We start from the raw sequence: 20,754 nt of genomic DNA on the forward strand, positions 1-20,754 counted from the left end.
GCTTTCATTTCTTTTTAAACAGGTGTCAAACAAAAAATCAAACAGCACTCCACCCCCAGCACAACTATCTAAAATCAAAGTACCAGCACCACAGACAGTACTGAAGAAGGAAAAGCGTCAGAGTTCTTCAAGATTTAATGTTAGCAATAACAGGGAGCTTCAAAAACTGCCAGCTTTAAAAGGTATGTCTTTCTAAATTAGAATGACTTGCAGGGTTTCTTGGGCATGAGACAGTAAGGCATCTTGCCTATCAAACTTCTTACATCTGGAAAACATACATTATGTATCAAGTATACACATTGTGCAAGCTTGCACATACTCGTATGCTCAAACATGCTGGGCTTTTTTTCTTTTTTCATTCCTAATATGAGGATTTCAGTGTGTTGCCTTTTGGCAGTCAGTATGGGAAATACCAGTTAGTTTCTTAAACCTAGAAAAGTCTGTGAAAGTATATTGACACATTTCATACAAAAGCAGAATATTTGGGCTCTCCCTGTAAAATATTGGTCTGTCCTCAGCACAGCATGCTCAAACCCTGCTTTGTACAATCATCTCTTGGCACTGTGAGAAGACTTCATCCATTACTGTTTAGTGGTCTGATTTTGCCGAGTATGGGTCAAGCAGAGTGGCATCATTTTAGTAACTATTAATTTTTCCTGTCAATTTTAAGGCTTTGTGATCTTTTAGAATTGTATTTTCTGCTGTCTGTGATGGAAAGATGATAATTGATGCATTTTTTTCTTACTAACACGGCTTTTATCATCTTTATTTTAGCTGTTGTGTGAATTCATGTTTGCATTGTGTGTTTATGGTAGTTTGTAGTTGTATGAGGGTAGAATTTTCCAGGTGTGATCAGATGGACTGATCTATCACTTATGAGCAAATTATTTGCTCTGAGGGCTTGTTTAAAAAAACAACCAACCAAATCTATTTTGAAGTGTGATGCTTACTACCTTCCAGTGTTGTACTGTTCAAGCCTGATAGGAAGCTGGAATATTGGGTAGTACTGTTGTAAGCAATGTGGAAAAAGTCAAGGGATAAGTAATTTTTTTCCTCCAATCATTGTTTTCTTGATATAATGCGTTAGTGATTTTCGAAATTGAGAAACTCGACTTCTCAGCCCATGTGAATTATACTTCTTTTCACACAGATCAAATTAGGCTGCAACATCTTTCTCTTCACCTAGACACCACTTTCACAAAAGGAATGTGAAATATTGTCTGTCATGTTGCTAGAGTAGTATAGAAAAGAAGCTGCTTAAAATATTTTCAAGACTTAACTGCTGTATTGAATTTCAATCTATTTATTAGATTTGTGAATAAGAAAATTTAGCACTACAGACCATCAAGAATACTCCTTGTCTTTTAAGCTGATACAGTAGGTTCATGCAGAAGCTGTCACATTCAGGGTGTGACATAAGCAAAGAACACTGAATTAAAGTAGTGATTTTTTTTTTTTTTTAATAAAGGAGTTATGCATACAGCCTCATCAACTGTCATCACATTTTGAACAAAAATTGAGCCATGAAGAAAAACATTTGTTACTTGGTCTAGAAGCTCCATTGTGTCCTGTTTTGAATTGTATGTAGTGTCCAGGACTGTCAGCTCAAGAAGACTGACACTCAGCATGCAATTAGAGGCAGTGAACAGTATGCTGGAAATGAGAAAAATGAGTGTAGATGGGAGAAGAGGGAAAGGTAATCAATTTTTCAATATGTAAGGTGTAGTTTTAGATTTGTTTCTGTCTTGTGTCTATTGTACTTTAAACTCGTAGGCCAATGAAGGGCCGAAGGTGTCCTGCTTGGACTTGGAGGCAGCAAGGGGGAGCAAGTAGTAAAAAAAACCACTAGGTCTTAATAACTAACTGTACAAGGTATGTGTTGAGAATGTTACCACATTTTTGACACAGCATACTTAGATATGAAGAAATGGTTACAAGTATTGTATGTAGGCATTATATTTGCCTTTCAGTCTGCAATCACTTGCCTCAACTCTCAAGTGAATTCAAATAAGAGATCCTGAGCTTGTCTCTTGTTGATGTCTGATGTTGTATGTGTGTCCTCTGGCTATCAAGGGTCAGACTTTGTGATGAAATGCTGGTGCAAATGCTGATCTAGTGATGGGTAGTAATTACTGTCTTTACTAATCAAGCTATGTCCAGTCTCATGGATTATAGCAGATGTGTAATTGCCATACTCATTCCTGACTTAATTCCCATCGTTGGGGTTGCTGAGTACATTGTTGTCCAGTCACCCTGTTTTCTTAATGTGTACAGAGATACATGACTTGATGTGCATTCTGTGGATCAAGTGAAGCTGAGGAACTTCCTTTTTGGACAGCTTTAAGTGTGTTTTCTGTGTCTGGACAGGAGTTAAAGTGGACTGGCAGGCTGTAATTTAAAGGACTGAGATGATTAAGGCAGATTTGACTTACATAAAGTGCTAGGAAGAATGTAGCATTCCTTCAGGTTAGCTGTGTTTAACCAGCTTTTAAACTCCAGTTACTTACAACAAGTGGTTGTATTTCTATAACTACAGTACCTGGGAAACCTTTCTATCTGTAGTAGACCAAGAGATGTGTATTTTCTTCATCAGTGTTCAGTTTGCTCCGGTATGGTGTGATGTGCCTTACATGAAATTGTATTTTAAGCAACACATACAGAATGGTGTTGGTTTTGCATACTTTAAGATCTGTATTATATTTGTGACAGCTTGTAATTGGTAAGCTTTGAATGTCCCACAGTATTGCTGAGATAACTACTTTGCTTGGGTGCCATGGTGCTGGAGTTAAGGTCAGTGGATAACTTGAAATGGTGGCAAGGGAAAGGAGGAGCTGCAAAGTAGGTTTACATCAAGGTTTCTTGTTTAGGAAATCCTATTTGATCTTCAATCATGCTGTGAACTTTCTCTTGGGCGTTGCACAGAAGTGCTTATGATAGGCTTCTGGAAATACCAGTCTATTTGCCCTGGTGACTGGTATTGGTGTGGTATGATTTATATCCATTGGAGCAGCTTACGATTTACGTTACTATGCTTCCAGATCATTCAGGAAATGGAGGGGCAGGATAGCTCAGATAATGGAAAAAGAAAGGGAAATAAATTATGAGTTAAGAGGCTCTAAGAATAGGGATGAACATAGAAAAGAGAAATCTCTGATGCAATTGGTTTGTGGAGCATTGAGATCCATATATTAACAAAGCTGCAAACCAACAAAGCTCCCTGCAGCACAGTGCAATGCAGCCTGATTTAGTTCAGGTAAAATAGGTAGTTTGTATTCCCACAGGTAATTCTGAGACATCTCTGGAGATATGCCTTGAGAATTGTATCAAGTGTCTTGAAAATACGTTAACCTGTTTCCAGCTGTTTATTGGGAAAAAATTCACTTCTTAACCTAAAGCTGTGTTTTGTTTTGTGATTTCAAAACTTGCAGGTTAATGCTTTGGTTATATCAGAAATAAATGGCAAAGGCTGTTTCATCCTTCAGAAACTTACCAGCTTCTTTAGGTTTGCATTCTTAAGAAAATACTTTGTAACTTAGGATATATTAAAATTGTTTGCAAATTCAAGGATGTGTTCTTGAATTTGTGTAAAGGGATTTTAATTAGTGTAAGAGAGAAACAGCAGAAGTGTTCAATATGGCTATTTAATAAATACATATTAAAGGTACCATATTGGAATTCGTGTGTACTTGTAGTGCACTGACACACTGAAGTATGTGTTCTTTGCAACTGCTTACTTCAACTTTATTGCAAGATGCTTGAATTTGTTGCTAAGTTATGGGTAAGTTTTTCATTGTTAATAATTCTACAGCATCTATGATTTAGTTTGTGTGCTGGCATTTATTTCTGATGATGTTGAGAAATCAGCTTCACTTTAGTTCTTAATTCTAGGTTACCTCTATGAACTTCTGACACCCAAATACATTGTATACTGGAAAAAGCTCCAGAGCTTGAGTGCATGGTATATGTGTGCTACTCATCTAGCAGTGTTCATTCAGCTCCAGGAGGAAACTTTTCAGAGTGTGATCATAGAAGCATAGAATGGTCCAGGCCAGAAGGGACCTCCAAAGGTCATCTAGTCTGACCTCCCCACAGTCAGCAAGGGCATCCTCAGCTAGACCAGGCTGCCCAGGGCCTCATCGAGCCTCTCCTTGAATATCTCCAGGGAAGGGGCTTCAACCACCTCCCTGGGCAACCTATTTTGGTGTTCTACCACCCTCATAGTAAAGAACTTGTTCTTAATATCCAATCTAAAACTGCCTTTCTCTAGTTTGAAGCCATTGCCCCTTTTCCTGTCACTGCAGACCTTTGATATGTTATGAATTGCATGCTTGTTGATTGTGCACTTCACAACTGCAGTAATACATTTTCAATTCAGGTCTCACAATGTACAGAGACCATTATACAGATCTCTAAAATTTTAACAACAAAATAAAAATTATCTGGTTTTAAGGCTGAGGGAAGGGAAGGCTATCTTTTTTGTTTGTTAATGAAATAATTGCTGGTTGGTTGGTTTTTTTTCTTCTCTTACATGCATATTAAACATTACTACACAAACATTTGTGAATTCTACAATCTTAGTTTATTATCAAAACTATTATGAGATCAGGCTTAAGATGTTCTGAATTTTCCCTGGAATATTTTTTTATAATTGTTTTTTAAACTGCAAATTAAAATTTTATTTTTCCTCTCTGATTTCACTAAGAATATAGTTGTCCCTTACCACAGAACTAGTGGTAGGTGAGTATCAACATCTGAAGGACTGAGGCTGCTGTTGTGGTAGACTCATTAAGTAGTAAACCAAGATCAAAAAGGAAAAAATTAGAACATTCAACTATGTGGTGATCTGTAACAGGAAAACTGGAAACCTAACTGTTGGTGTGTGTTGACTTCTATTAATACAGAAAAGGAAAATATAAGGATTCAAAACTGTACATTACTAAAAATGACAATTTGTATTCATAAGTATTTATAATTTTAGTAATACTTCCATTACTGGTTGACTTTTTTCCCCCATGGTACAGTCTTGCTAATTGCATATTTCTAAGATGCTCTCTTGCCCATTATGTATGCTTACACACTAGAAGGGATCTTTAACAGTACAAGTAGGTAAGCATGCTTGTATATGTTTTGCAAGGATGTGGTGATTTTAGTAAACTGTATGTATGTATAGCATTTAGAAATAAATTTCATACAAAGTGGTGAGATTTCTAAAGATGTGGTCTGAAACCCTACAATACATAACAGAAGTTGCAATGAGAATTCCTGGATACAATGCTAAGATGCCCTGACTGGGATTTAAGGTTGTATGCACTGTAAAATACAATTGTATCACAAATCTAACTTTAACATGCACTACTCATTAAAAGATAGCATTTTATGTCAGTCCTAGAATAATAAATATGAAAAAACAAAATTTGATGCTCCTTAATATTCTGAAGTGTTGCAAAATTTCCCAATAAACATATGTTAGTCATGCATATGTAAATTCGGGTATGATTCAAAAATAGGCTTTTTTGGTAGCATTTCTGTAGGTTGTTTGAAAGCTGGATAGAATTCTTTTATAGCCTTATGGAGGATTCCTGTAATGCCAGTGCCATGGTTTTGTTTGTTGATTTGGGGTTGGGTTTTTGTTTTCTTCTTTAGATAAAAATGAAAATTGTTTTATATAATCTTAAAGATGGGAATTGAAATTCAGCCTTTATTTTCAAATATAGTTACTAATTTATTTACAGAATTACTGTTTACCTCTTGGAGTTGGATTTTTTATCTCAAAAATGTGGATACAGTAGTCTTAAAGGTGTATATCAAGGTAGGAAGAAATGAGCTACGTTGACAGATGTGAACATACTAACTTTTAATGCTGAGAAGTACAGAATATCAAATATTGTGCTGTTTTCTTAATGTAGTGTGATTGCATGTAATATGATTAAACAGATTCTATTATGTAATTGTTGAAGATCTTAATGTGCATGTTGATCAGTCCATCAGACCTTCTGGTGGTAGATGCCTGTTTCTAACTTGCATGATTTTAACATGAAAAAAATAGAATAAATAATTAATATAGTGGGTCATAAGGGTGCCATTTATATGAGCACATTTCATGCAGAGTGCATGGTTTCCTTTTTTTTTTCCAAGCAGAGAGTTTAGAGTCTATGCCAAATTCTGAGTCTGTTCTGTGCAAGAGGAGAACATCAGGGTGGTGTCTCAACTTGTCTGCTTGTGATAGAGGACTCCGATAAGGAGGCAAGCGTTATTAAAGCTTTCCTAATGTTTATTAAGTCATAAATGGCTGTCTAGGAGATAGCTCTGTTTTCATTGTCTGTACGGTATTAAAGTCTGATGAATCAGGATTGCAGAAGAGGTGATTCCAGTTGAAGATTCTGGTACTTAGAAAAACAATTGGATCGAATTTTCATTGATAAAACTGTAGTAACCATGAAGAAGGAGGAAAAGGTGAGAATTTCTCAAAAGGTCAGAAATGTAAGCAAACTGTGACAGCAAGGTAAATTACAGTCTTGTTCTCTGTGAGAAAAATTCAACTTTGTATGTTGGTAATTTCTACAAACTCGTATTGGGGTAAGCTCAAACTCAAGTAGAGGGTATTAGCTGTTAATTTAAAACTAGTGTCTATTTTTGTGATACAAAATTTATGGGAGTCATAGCAATAATGGACTACTTTGGGGCTTCAGGAACACTTTACTTACAAGCTGTTGAGACTGGAGAACTCAAATGTTATTTTCATTGCAGAAACCTATTTCTGCCACTTGCAGATTAGGTAGAGAACAACAGTTCAGTACTTCAGCCTTTTAAGTTTAATTGTGCTTCTTTTGTGTGCATGGACAGGCATGAGAGGTGGGCCCAAGCCAACCTCAATGAAGTTTGACAAGGCCAAGTACAATGTCAGGCACCTGGGTTGGGGCAATTCCAGTCACAGGTGTAGGCTGGGCCAGGAGTGGCTTGAGGGCAGTCTTGAGGAGAAGGACTTGGAAGTGTCAGTTGATGAAAAACTCATCATGAGCTGGCAATGTGCGCTTGCAGCCCAGGCAGCCATCTGTATCCTGGGCTGTATCAAAAGAAGCATGACCAGCAGGACAAGGGAGGTGATTCTGTCCCTCTACTCTGCTCTTGTGAGACTTCAAGTACTTCAAGTACTGCATCCAGTACTGGTGCCCCCAGCATAAGAGAGACATTGAGTTGCTGGAGCAGGCCCAGAAGAGGGCCACAAAGGTGATCAGAAGGCTGAGGCACCTTCCCAATCGGGACAGGATGAAAGAAAAGAAGGCTCCAGGGAGACGTTATAGCAGCCTTCCGGTACCTGAAGGGGGCCTGCAAGAAAGTCAGGAAGGGACGTTTTACAAAGGCTTATAGTGATAGGACAAGAGGGAAGGGATCAAAACTTGAGTGGGGTAGATTTAGACTAGATGTTAGGAAGAAATTCTTTGCAGTGAGGGTGGTGAAGACACTGGAACAGGTTGCCCACAGAGGTTATGAATGGCCTCTCCATGAAGGGCTTCAAGGCCAGGTTGAATGAAGCCTTGAATGACCTGATCTAGTGGAAGGTGTCCCTGCCCATGTCAGGGGAGTTGGAACTTAGACGACCTTTAAGGTCCCTTCCAACCTAAACCATTCTATAAATCTATGGCAACTGCAAGGTTGTAGCATCACTGTTTTAACTTAAAAGTATTTTGTGCAAAGTGAGATGATAGATTCAATAAGATAAGGGTACTCCAAAACATTATTTACCCTAATACATAAAACATTTAAAGGGCTAAACATGGAGGCAAAACAAATCAATTCTAATGCAAAACATCAGCTAATACAGTTTTGTGAAACAGATGATATAATTCTGCCTTTTACACAACCTACATTAGACGACCTCGGTCTGTTAAGTGCTATCCTTCTGGCCCTGGCTGCATTCATGCTTTTATAGTATTTTTGGCAGCCCAGTACTGCATTGAATTTATTGAAAGTCCATAATGGAAAAAACTGCAGAAATTTGCTCTTTCCTGCCATCAGTATGGTTAGATGTCAGCGAGTGTGTGTATTTTATCACATGGAAGAACTGTGGAGACTTTCTTTGCCATCTTAATTTAGTGACTTTGTCTTGGAACTTTGATCGTAAGAATGTTATCATACAGTGTTGCATGAACAGACTTTCCTGTAGTCATTTTTCTTTTAAATGTTTAGAAGAATTACTAAAATGCAAGTGTGGTAAGCATGTAAATTTCTTAAAGCAAAAATGTCAATTGTTTGTTCTTCATACAGGAAAATATGATCTAACAAATTAGTAAATATTTTAATACTTAATGATTATCAAATCATTATTACTAAAACATATAGCAATTATCCAGTCTAAATAACTACGTAACATTTTAAAGATTAAGAAATGTGTTAATTAGCGAGTGAATAACTTACCAAAAAAACGTTATAGAGAAAAATACTTCACTTGAGTGTGTGAATTTTTTTTTTCTTTAGCTAGCTTTACATAAAATCATAGGCTTGGATTAATAAGCTATTTTTCGTTTCAACTGCCCTATCCAACACCTACTCATTAGTCACCAGCTGAAAGTGTTAGAAGAATGCTTTACATCTGTCACTGGCAACATTTCCTACCAAACTTGTTTCCACTGAAGCTTGGATAGAATCCATAAAATTAGGATTTCAAACATGGTATTGTCTTATTTTCTAGATTCTAACCTGCTTCTGAACTATAAGTTTAGATCTCTCCTTAAACGTCTCTTAGATGCCCTTATTTACAAAAAGAACTTTTTGTTCCATTGCACAGGCCTTCATTATGATCAGACCTAAACATTGCTGCTGCACTAAACTCCCTTTGTAAGACCTCTACTGATCAAACATTGAATGCAATATATATATAAATGTAAATATAAGCCAGTGTTTGCTGGATAATTAGCATGCTCAAGTTTTTGCTCTTAAATGTAATTTTTAACACTTCATTTCTTGAAAATTACGTGTGACCTATGCAGTAGGGCCACAGACAAGAGTGAGCTTTAATACTGAGCTTGGTAAAAATGGTGTGCAATACCCGAAACAAACTCTTGCAATCAGCTCTGGAAAATACGTTTTTGTACCAAATGCTGTTCTTAAAATATATTTTCTTTTAAGGTAGGTAACTGGTTTTGTGGGGGGTTTTGTGTGTGTGTGTGTGTTGTACAGCTTTGTGAATTCAGCAGTTGACTACTGCTTTTTTTTTTTCCCGCTCCGAGCCCCCACTTACAAAAGCTTGCTACGTGCTACAGTGACCATGCAAGTATTAGGAAATCTGAGTAGAGACAAATGCAGTCACAAGCAGATGTTTGCCAGTGCCACTTTTAATCAGGTTTTCCTGTATTAGGAGGAATAAATATTCTCAATTTACCAACAAGGAAGGTAGAATATTACCTTTTCCCATGCTTCAGTATAAGGAATTCTTTAAGGAAACAAAATAATAGTTCATACTTGTTTCTTTTAGCCAGGTAAGGATTTTTTAATTATCTGTGTATTTCTTTTGATAGGTAGGTATTAACACATGGTGTTTACTGCCTCTGTTTCTTTGAAGAATTTCCTCTTGGCTGCCCTCTGGAATTGAGTCAGACTTTGTAGGAGAAGCTCAGTAGCATTCCTATTGCTGTGGTTTCTCCTCCACAATGTGTAGCCTCCAGGCCTTTTCTCCCCTAAAGCTAAGTTTTTGCCCTTGAGTAATTCATTGTTCAGAGCTGTGAAGAGGCCCTTATCTTCTATTGCCTGACATAGCTGGGTATTAGGAAAGAGTGCATATGCATTGGAATCACCATCCCTGGACATCTTCATGAACCATGTGGACATGGCACTTCATGACGTGGTTTAATGGCTATGGCAGTATTAGGTCAATGGTTGGACTCGATGATCTTAGAGGTCTTTTCCAACCACAACAATTCTATGATTCTACGATATGTGAGCATGGTAAGCTTTATTTAGGCTATAATTGGAGGGAGGAAAAAATCCGCACAAATTACATTGGTCCTACCAGTAAAAGCAAGTCAAATTTATCCCTGCCCATTTTTGTGGACATCTGTCTGGTGACCCAGATAATGGCTCAGACTCACCCTTTTCCTTCTCTCTTTAACTCTACTCAATTTCTTAATCTGGTTCAACCATGCAGCTGCACAAGCCCTTGTTCAGCAATTTCAGATGGTTGTGCATGTGTGCCTCAGAGATGAGAGTGCAGCAGTAGTTCATATTGACATAGCTCGGCTTAGGCTGCATGGAACGCAGTCTTAAGTTAAAACCAACCTGACAATAAAATGAGTGACTGTTTCTTGGTTTAGTGGCTGATGACCACTGAAGATGAGCATAAAAGATAGCAGAGGGGAATTCGGGAAAAGGAGCGAAGCAGTCTGTAACTAGGGTGGCTTAGGTTGCTGAGAAATAGAATTATGCCTTTAGTTACTTTATGGTTTATACTGGTTCTCTCCTCTGCCAGTCTGAAAATGAAAACTCATCTAGTCTGAGACATAACCAACTTTGTTCAAGGTATTTTCATGTAAATAGCAATTAATCCAATTTTAAACTTCCTATACATTGTGGATTCTGATGCTATGAGAATAGTAGATATTTCAGAATGGAACTAGAGGCAGCCTTGGGGCTGGTGAATTTGTTGGTGGAGGGCTTGGGTGGTTTTTAAATCACAACCCAAATGGAGTATTTATTTTGAAAGAAATACTACATGGCTTTCCCATGTAAAGATAATTCACCAGCTGTAGTGGTGGATCCAAAATGTAACACATTCAGTTACATCCTGAAAATTTTATAGTATTTTCCTTCATCCCCATCATCAGGAAGTTAGAAGTAATAAGCAGAGTTTAGAAGAAACCTGTAATAGCTAGATTTGCTATACTGTCAATATGTTTTTTCATTCATTTAATTCTAAAAATGGGTAGCTGTAGTTTTAATACGTTTTTTGATTCTCTTGCAACAGAAGCATCTTCATAAATTTGCTCAAGTAACCTCTTCCCGCTTATAATCATTAGCTTCATTCTACTTGCACTAATATTCTTTACCTCCCCATTAGTAAGTCAATTCTTAACTCAATTTTCTTTGCAATATTTTTCCCAAACGAGGTAGCTGAAAATAATTTAACTTAATAGTTCCCTTTGGTGGCAAGTCAAATAACTTAAAGCTGAAACAAAAGGAGGGTATACAAACCTCCCTCTCCATCTGCACAACTGGAGAGAAGATAGCAGATTTTGTTAACAAGCAGAAGGCCTCACCTTTCACAGTCTATTACTGTAGCATGATAAAACTTTTCTAACCAAGTATGCATATGCCCTGTAATTTTTCTTGCAGACTTTCCTCAGCAAATTACATAATTGAAACATCTCTTCCTTTTTTTTTTTTTTAACATCCTTCTTTTTTGGGGCAGATATAAGTTAGGACAGTGGTGTAGATCAAGTAATCTAAATATTTAAAGATGACATACTCCAAATAGCATTTGCAGAGAAGCAGTTTTGGAGATGGAACAAGTATAACATTGTGTGTTTCTCTGAGCATCACTCCCAGAGGTGCATTATGTACCAAACAAAATGGTCCTTCACATAGCTCATGGTAAAAATAAACATGAAAGTCTCATATGAAGAACAGGGTGCTTGTGGTTTTGTTCCAAACACCTTAAGTGATTTAACTAAAAAGTTTAGAAATTAAGCAGTGCTGCTTATATTATTATTATTAGTGGTATTTTGCAGGAAAACTCTTTTCATATGCCTACATATAATGATTTAGTTTATAATAATAAAAAAGTATCATTACTGAACTTTCTAGAAAGGAAAACTTGAATTTTGCAATATGCAAGTTTAATAACTTCACATTAAACTTAAGGTAGGTTCATTTCTAGACAGAAAAACTAACACAAAACATGGTGTTTTCATCTCCCTGAGTATGTACGTATTCAGAATATACGTATCAGCAACCTGTCATAAAACACTTCAATGGGAATGCTCATGAGGTTTTATTTTTATAGGTCACTAATAATTATTACTGTTATTATTCAAAGACCCGTATCTTACTGTGGGCTACCTTTTTTGTATGGCTCTTGAAAAACTAAGTTGGAGATGTTGCCTTTATTGCTGTGTTTTTCCAGGGTTAAGCTGAACTGGTGTTTGGTAGTTCCTGGCAGCCTTGCTGAAGGAAGGGTTAAGCTTTTGGCGTTTTCGGGAGGAGGCACAATTTAAAATGCATGTGCTCATTCTAGCAGGTGCGTTCTGAATATTGACGGGGCGGAGACGGGAGGCGGGGGAGTGGGGTGTGGGAATAACAGAGCAGCGATAGGATGAGGCTGGTTTAAAAAGGAACGAACGCAAAAGACCCGTCACCTCCTCCGGGCGGGGTTCCCCGCTCCGCGGGGCGAGGCGCGGGGCCGGCGCAGGAGCACAGTGACAGCCCCGCACCGCCTCCGCTCATTTGCGGCCTTCTCCGTGTCATTTTAAGTTGCTGCCGTGAGCCAATGGGGCTCCTGCCGCCCGCTGACATCATTGGCTAGCCAGTTCCCTCCAGCTGCAGAGCTCTTCAGTTTCTGTCTTTTTTTAAGCTAAAATGGAGGCTGGTTTCTTGCCTTAAGGGATACATTGCCTTGCCTACTGGAGCCTAGATGTTGACATGTAACAGAGCTGGCAGCAGGATGGTGGTTGACGCAGCCAATTCCAATGGGCCGTTCCAGCCCGTGGCCCTTCTGCATATTAGAGGTGAGTTATTGTGCGCGGGGGAGAGAATCGCGACCCTCTGACGATCTAAATAAATGGCTATTGTGGTGCTAGGATAAGGGGCACAAGACGTCCTTTGTAGCCCCGTCCCCTTCGGTTTGTCACAGCCACAGTAAAAGAGGGAGATCGAAACCCCCTTTCTGTTAAATGCGTTTTGGAAGGTTTAAGTATTCGTAGAGGCATTGCATGCATAGTTAAAAGCAGGTTTTACTGCTTTCTGCTGTGACTCTCCCATCCCCCTTTCAAGCTGTGCTGATGTCAAAGGATGTGAAGTCACTACCCCAGAAAGGTACTGTGTTGGGGGAGGGAAGAGCCAAGTTCTCACTGTACAGTTTCTGTAGAATAAGGGCAAACGTTGATGAGTTTCAAAGCCTTTTTTGTGTGAATTGGTCAGATAGGGCTCCTTTAAAATTCACTGCAGCTTCTAAAAGAATTGGAAGTGTTGTTGGGGAGGAAAAGGGGGAAGAGATGTGACATTTATTATGAAAATATCCTTTATGTACTCAGAAGGCATTTCCTAGAAGAGATGTGGCTCAGCTTCAACAAGCAAGCTCTTATGTGCCTACTGCTTCATGCAGTTCTGAATGTTAAATTTCTTAACGGAATTACCTTCTTTCTGGTTTACAGAATGAATGCACTGCAAATCTACATTTGATATAATTCATTGGGAAAATGCACTTTGGTATGACACTTCTGCATCATACTGAGTTTGTGTCTCTTGTATTTTGCAGTTTGTAAAATTTTTCATTGCTATAGATTTCTTTGTGTGTGTAATTTTTTTTTTTTAGCTGGCTGGTAACCAACCAAGCTTGCCCTTTTTTTTTTATTTTTTTTATTTTTGGAGGGTGGGGGAGGGGGAAGTTAGTTGGTTGGTTGTTTTTTCACTTGAGGTGGCTTTGGCTTAAAACTTTTTATGAAAGCAGAACATGTGTTGGCTGGGATCAGTACACCTTGACCAGTGGCATTCATATGCAAGAAACACGAAACACAGCTAGCTGATACCGTTCTTAATTACCTTTACTTCTCAGCTTTCATTGGCATAGGCTAGATGTTAGTTCTGAAAGGAGTATTTTTTTCATTAATTTATACACTGAAAAAAAAATTTGCTTTAAAAGTTTAAAAAAAATCCACAACTATTCAGAAGCCTGTTCCTTTAAGCACTAGCACTGGCCTTCATGTATTAAAAAAGGTGATTTCCTGTGACCTTTTAAAAGAGCCTTTTCCTCCTCTGAAGTGGGACTGAATGTATTCTAGAAGACTCTACTTTTGCTCTGTGAGTAGGGAGGAAATGCGATAAAATTCCCTTGAGTTAGCATAGGGATTTGGCTCGTTGTCAAGAGAATATAAATACAGTTGCCTGACCCATAGACAGACCTTTGCTTTTCACTCTGCACAAATCACCTTAATTCTCTGACAGATGATGCCTTTTGGAAGGGGAGAAGCACCATCTTCTAAAGGTGCCAGTCAGGACATCAAACCAAGATTGTAATCAGAACGATGAAATGTTGCAATGATAAACCTTCATAGTCCTTTGTCTCAATATGATAACAAGGTTTTAGTCTGTGAATTTATTATCACTGTTCTTGTTTCCAATCAAATATATAAATTGTGGGAACAACAGATTTTTAAGAAATTATTCTGAAATTTACTTTCCCAAGACTTACTGTTCTGTCACACTGGATAATACAGAAGTAAAGTAGAGGTTAAGGGGTTTTGTGGTTTGGTTTGTTGTTTGGGTTTTTTAAATAGATGATGAGAGTGGACTTTCTTGTAAGCAGTTAAGGGAATAACTGGGAGATTATTTTTGGTTTTCAGGTGGTGGGAAATACAGTGGGTTTCTGGTATTACAGCTCAGAAGAGTTGCTTGACACAGAGAGGAAAAGTGTGTCTTTCATCCATACGTGTATACAGAAGTTACTTTGGTTTTTTGAGTGTACCTCATCTCACTAGCTGTTCTGATGTTGTCAGTATCAATCTGCCTCCAAGATGAAGCTTGTCAGAACTATACAAAGTGATTATATGTAAAAATTAACTGATAACTCTGTAGCATAATGACACATTTACTGTTTGTTCAAATCTATGCTGCTTTTATATTTGAAGTCCTTTTACATGATCTGCTCTTTGCAGCTCTGAAAGCTAAAACTTCAAAGTCAGAAGGAAGCCTCTCACTTGTTTCTGGTAACCACTGGAAGAAGAATTAAAAAAAAAAACCAAAACCCAAGCAACAACAACAAAAAACTTCTGATCTGACATGGGATGGGAGCTTGCTTCCCTTCCTCTGGCCCTTCCTGAACTGCCAACAGTTTTATTGTCTGGGCTACTTACAACTTGGCTTAAATAACATGTTTGGAAATAACATGTTAGATGCAAGTGGTTTGTAAAAATGTTATGAGTCCTGTAAATAGGAAATAATGGTCAGAATTTTATTGTCACTGGTGTCTGCACTGTCAGAAATAAGGAGGAGCAGCAGGTATTTGTAGGACAGGAGATGTTGGGACTCCAAGTACCCTATCCTCCAGCAGTTCATTTGGTGCAGCCACGTAATCTTGAGTTGGATTGCTGTGGAAGTAGCTGGAGAAGTCTTGTCAGAGTTCCCCTTTCATTCAGGAGTTGTCTTTTGGCCTTGGCTGTCATCTTAGCTAGGCTGCAGGTGTGCAGTTGTCAAGACATGTACCTTGCTGGTGTGGAAAGACTGCCATATGAGGAAAGGCTGAGAGAATTAGTTTTGTTCAGCCTTGACAAAAGAAGGCTATGGGAGACCCTATCACCATGTTCCAGTAATTAAAGTGTGATTCAGAGAAGATGGAGGCTCTTTTTGCAAGGGTTCACATGGAAAAGACTAGAGGTAACAGGCACAAATTATTCCTGGGGAGATTCTGATTATATATAAGAGGAAAATTTTTCATAACAATTACTATCAGCCATTCAAATAATCTTCCCAGAAACTCTGGTAGATTCCCTAGGACTGGACTTCATTTTATATTCAGCTGGGCAGGGTGCTAGACCATCATGAAAGGTTGAGGCTAATGATTCTTGAGGTCCTTTCCAACCTGTTATTCTGTGATCTGGATCCTGAAGTGTAGAGTTACCTGGCTTAGTGTGTCTTCACTCTAGACTTGTTCAGCAACCACTGGATTGTTGACTGACCCTGAGCAGTGTCAGTACACCTGCTGTCCTTTCCTCTTTCAGGTACTAAGACTTTATGTCCTTTGTGACAACTGTAGACTGTTGGCAGTTATCCAAGGCCAATGTGTAGAAATCAATTCTGCAGAAGATGACTTTGAACCCGTTGTTGGAAAATTCCAAGCACCAAAGAAGATAATTGAACATTGAACACCAACCAGTGGCGTGGAGCAATTGCTGGATATTATTTGCTTGTGCTGAAAGCACTGGCTCAGTGAGGGTGTTTGGCATGCTGGGGTAGTGAGCCCTTGGTCATTCCACCTGCAGCAGCCTTTCCTGGAGATAGAGTTACTCTACTGCTGCATTGATCTTTCTACAGTACAAATACAATGCATGAGGCAGTTGAGCTGCTTGTCACTGGTTATCATGGTGAACTGAAAACTTACATTGGAAAGATTCAAAGCTTCTAATAAAATTAGAATTTCAGTTTGAACAGCCATTATGGCCATGGAGTAACTACTGTGACTTGTGATCCCGGATATAGGCTTGTGAGTTTATGGTTGGCTGTGAAATAAATGAGTAATGTAGCCAAAGCAACTGGTCATGGAATGTCTGCAGGGGGAGCTCCCTTAGGATCTTTGTACATAGACAGATCACAAGCTATGAAGATGAGATTTAGGACAGCACAGAGAAAAGCATTATTAGGTGGTATTATGAATTTAAGATTTTTACAACAAGGAGGGAAGCAGAGCTGGATGGTATTTTCAAGATGCATCTTGCTTATGGAACCCTTCCGGCAGCAGAACCCCAAGGGTGATGGAAGTTCACTCAAGGCCCTGATAGGACCATTCACATAAATGAGATGAGGTATAGGGAAAGGAATCCAGGTCCTGTTGACTTTCCTCTAAGCACCTGAAGAAAAGAAAGGAGCTGTAAAAGCAGCATGAAACAGTAAATATCTCCACTGGGCTTTGGAATTGCCAGTTCATATTCATTGTCGGGAGTTCTCTTGCTGAAACCTGTAGCTGTAGTAGAGAGTGCAGTTACTTGAAGAAAAGAATCGTAATTCATTCTTTAGCCAGATTATAAATGCTTATTCCTGGGAGGAGCAGACATTTTTAATTAGGAATACTGTTCACTGTTGTTTAAAAAAAAAATACTGTTCTAACAGTAAGTAGAAGTAGCCCAAATTCCAATGTTTTTATGAACTCAAGACACAGATGTTTGAACAAAACATAGGAAAAACACAGGAAAAACTTTTCTGATCTACAGTAGCTTAATTAGCAGAATATACTTTAGTGGTTAAGTTACTGACTGTCTGGGACTGGTAATGTCTGTTCATGCTTTTCCAAAATTATCTTAAAGGTGTTTCGCAAGACATAACCAAAAGTTGTGCTGGGAGGAGGGTGAGAACACCCTGATGCTCTGTTAACTCAGGCCGATGTTTCCTGTAGGGTACAACCTGTTTCAAATATTTCACCATCCATCTTCTGCCTTGCAGAGCAGCAGACCTTTTAGACTGATTAGAGTTTATTATTTAAATTACATTATGTGAAAGATGCTTTGACTTTTTTCAAACAAAGTGTAAGTGATGTTAACTTTGCCTGTTCTTTCTGTGTGCTCCTTGTATGAATTAATCTTGAGTAAGGGATGGTGGAAGGTAGTTCACGTTTCATCTTCATGTAGTCATAGTCTTTTTCTGCAGGGCTAAAAATGTCAGTGGTAATGTTTTTGTGATGTAAATGAGTATTTGGATAGAAATTTACATGTTTGTCAAAGCATGGTGAAAGATAATTGTTCTGTTGGGTTAAATATTAACGTAGCATCAAGTATCTGTCTGTTTTCCCTGAGCTTGGGCAACTTTGGGTCTGGAGTTGAAAGGTTACCTGCTCACCATGAACTGCTGTCAGATTCATTAATAAGCCAGGTGATATCTAACTATTGCGAGGTGCATTTCCACTTACTTTAAGTTTTTATATTTTGGCTATGAAAGGTCAAGTCCCTTTTGACAATGTGTGAACCATAAGGAACAACTTTTAAGTGAGCTTCATAATGCATTTAAACCTGCAATTTATTTATTCAAGAAGAAAAACTCAGCACTTTGATGTTAGAAAGAAGCCAGTCTGTGTTTCTTTAGATAAAAGAATCTTCATGTCAATTTTTTTTTAAATCATAGTTGTTAAAAACCAGGAAGGCTCTTGCATTGCAGGTGTTGTTTGTGAGATTAAAAAGAAAAATAAAATTGTAATGAAATGGAAAACAGAGGCCAAAGCTCGCACTTCAGAAATAATACAGACCAAATTCAGCATGCAGAACAGTAGCCATTAATCTCAGGATGTACAAAAAGAGGCTGAAAGGACTGGGTTTGTTTGGCGTAAGGAAGAGAGGTTTAAGGAGAGCTCTCGTCTTCAGCTAACTGATGGGAGTAGAGGACAGAGACAGGCTCTTCTGAGTGATTGAGAGCTGACCAGTGTGAGTGGCAGCACAGAAGATTGCAATTGTATACCTGGAAAAAATTTTCTCTGTAAAAGTGGTTAAACACTGGAAAAAGATCCCAGAAAGGACTGTAAAATGTCTGTGCTTTCTGTCATTATTTCTTGCATATGACACCAAAAATGAGTGGCCTTACCCTCACTTTAGAATTCATATAATATTTTCTTAATGCACTTTTTTTAATTCATAGTAAAATACTGTAAACATTTTTTCTTTCGCCTTCTGTTATTAAGGCAGATATTTTTGTCTTTGGTGCCAGTATGCCTACTGATAATACTTTTACCGCTGTGTTAATTCTCAGTTTTTAGTGTTACAGTGTTTTAAGTTATCCTTGCTATGTTTTTGCAGACTTAAAGATGGGTGACTGAAACTGAGTGCAGTATTAAAAATATTGGCACACTAAGGATGCTTTGTTCAGTTCTTAATATTCTGCTGGGAGCTCAGCGGTAGTGGAAAAAATGTGGCAAGTATGTGTTTTTTACACACTATCCATGGCTCTAAAAATATCTTCTGAATCAGCTAGAACTCAAGTATACACAGTCAGCTATTTCACCCACATTTCTTTACATTTTATCAGCTTCTGGTAAGATCTAACAGACTGAATTAATTTGATCAGTATTGTGAGATTTTTTTTTTTTTGTCTCCTTTTAACAAGCTTTAATATGACAATGTATACAGCATTCAGAAATAGTGACCGTGATATTTGTCTTCTATGGTGTTCATGAAAATGTTAAAAGCTGTAATTTCTACCACAAATCCTTACAACACACTTCTGGTAATCTTCCTGCATTAGAAACAGGTATAAAAACCAAGGGATAATTGTCATTTACCAGCTTTCTAATATTTTCCAAGAACTTGATAAATTTCAAGCATAATTTCCATGTGCTCAGTTTGCCTTTTGGGGCTATTTGTGGCTTATTGTGGTCTGAAACTGGCCTATCCTGGTTATGAAAGCATATCTAAGAGTCTCAGGAAGACAGCTTTTATGATACTAGATTTTTTTTTTTTGCTGTTAACGTATAGTGCAGTTGAAAGAGAATCTTGTTTTATTCCTTCTCTGTAATGATAATGTTAACCTTCACATTTCCACATAAGCAGGTATTTTTAAGGATTATTAAAGCTATTTGAGTATGTATGTTTATTTAAATACTAATTTCCTTTAATTCTTCAACATATTTAGCAAACATTTAAGTACAAGTGAGTGAAATCGTGCTGGCAAGAAAGGTAGTCACATTATCAGAGATGCTCTGTCACTGTAATGAATAGTGCTAATTCTCTTCCAGTGAATTTAAAGTTTAAAAAGTAAAGCTACTTGTAAAATTGCAGGATTTGGGATGGGTTTGGGTGGGTGGTTTGTTGTTGGGGTTTTTTGTTTTGGTGTTTTTGTTGTTGTTTTTTGTTGGGTTTGTTTATTTGTATGGGTTTTTTTAACTTCTGTGGAAATATTCCTGTACAAAAGACCTTGAACTTTTTTTTTTTTTCCTCCATTCCTTCTAATCCAATGAATGAGATTTCCCATGGACAACACACATCTGTCCTGCTTGTGTGTCATAGTTGTTGGGTTTGGATCAAATGAATAAGCCTCTACTGAGATTTAAAGGAGATTAAAAAAAAATGCTTGTTCTTCCCTTTTTTCCTATGTGAACCAATTATAACTTGACAATGTGAAGTAGTGAGAATGAAAACTGGCTGCATGTTTGGGCTGATGCCTGTGCCTTCCTACCAAGCCACTAAGGCTCCATTGATATTCAGCCTAACTCTGGGAGTTGGTAGTCATTCATATTGCCAAAAGTTTTGAATACCCTCATAGCAAGTTCTCACTCACTGCTCTCTTTAACATTCCTTAAACCACTTATTAACTACTGAATTGTTAGCTTTGAAGTCTGTGCACTGTTACTTTTAGAAAGTATTGCATCAAAAGGAGAAACTCTCAAGAACAAGCAGCAGTTCTACTCTTAATGAACTCTAAGACTCTTGTATCTATATGACTGCAAAATATTTACTTGAGTTTCATCAATTAGCATTAGACAATCATCAGAATTGTCAAAGGACAGTCAAATGGCTGTGTAGTGTATTGCCTCTTACATGGTTTTGCTAGATTATTTGGCTGGGTTTTGGGGTTGGTTTTTTTTTGTCAAAGGATATCAGACAGCAACAGCACTCAGTCACAGGCAGACTGGTGTTTTTTGGTTTGTGGTGGTTTTATTGTTTTGGTTTTTATCCTTCCCCCCTGGGTATATACTAAAGTAGCTGGTGAGGAGTGCTTTGATACTTGACCAAGAGCAGATTTAAAGGAGATTTAATTATCACTCCTGATGCATTTAACATGGCAATATGCTTTTTGACTCTTCACTTACTGTGCAACACTTTATTGGAGAATGTATTTTACCTTGTTAACTGCTTT

General features: G+C 37.9%; 1 protein-coding gene across 3 annotated transcripts in view; it reads left to right on the forward strand.

The window, feature by feature from the left end:
• The window catches only part of PPP2R5C (protein phosphatase 2 regulatory subunit B'gamma), a 75,962-nt gene that overhangs the window by 17,072 nt on the left and 38,136 nt on the right, over positions 1–20,754 (forward strand). For 2 of the 3 annotated variants that reach the window (XM_054400532.1, XM_054400533.1), the window contains exon 1: positions 12,574–12,716. In XM_054400532.1, the coding sequence (XP_054256507.1) occupies positions 12,623–12,716 (94 nt within the window). In that variant the 5' untranslated portion in view covers positions 12,574–12,622. Of the gene's footprint in view, positions 1–22; positions 183–12,573; positions 12,717–20,754 lie in introns of those variants that run through there. The other variant, XM_054400531.1, reaches the window with a different exon arrangement.

The sequence above is a fragment of the Indicator indicator genome, chromosome 4 (assembly GCF_027791375.1).
Source record: "Indicator indicator isolate 239-I01 chromosome 4, UM_Iind_1.1, whole genome shotgun sequence".
NCBI lineage: Eukaryota > Metazoa > Chordata > Aves > Piciformes > Indicatoridae > Indicator > Indicator indicator.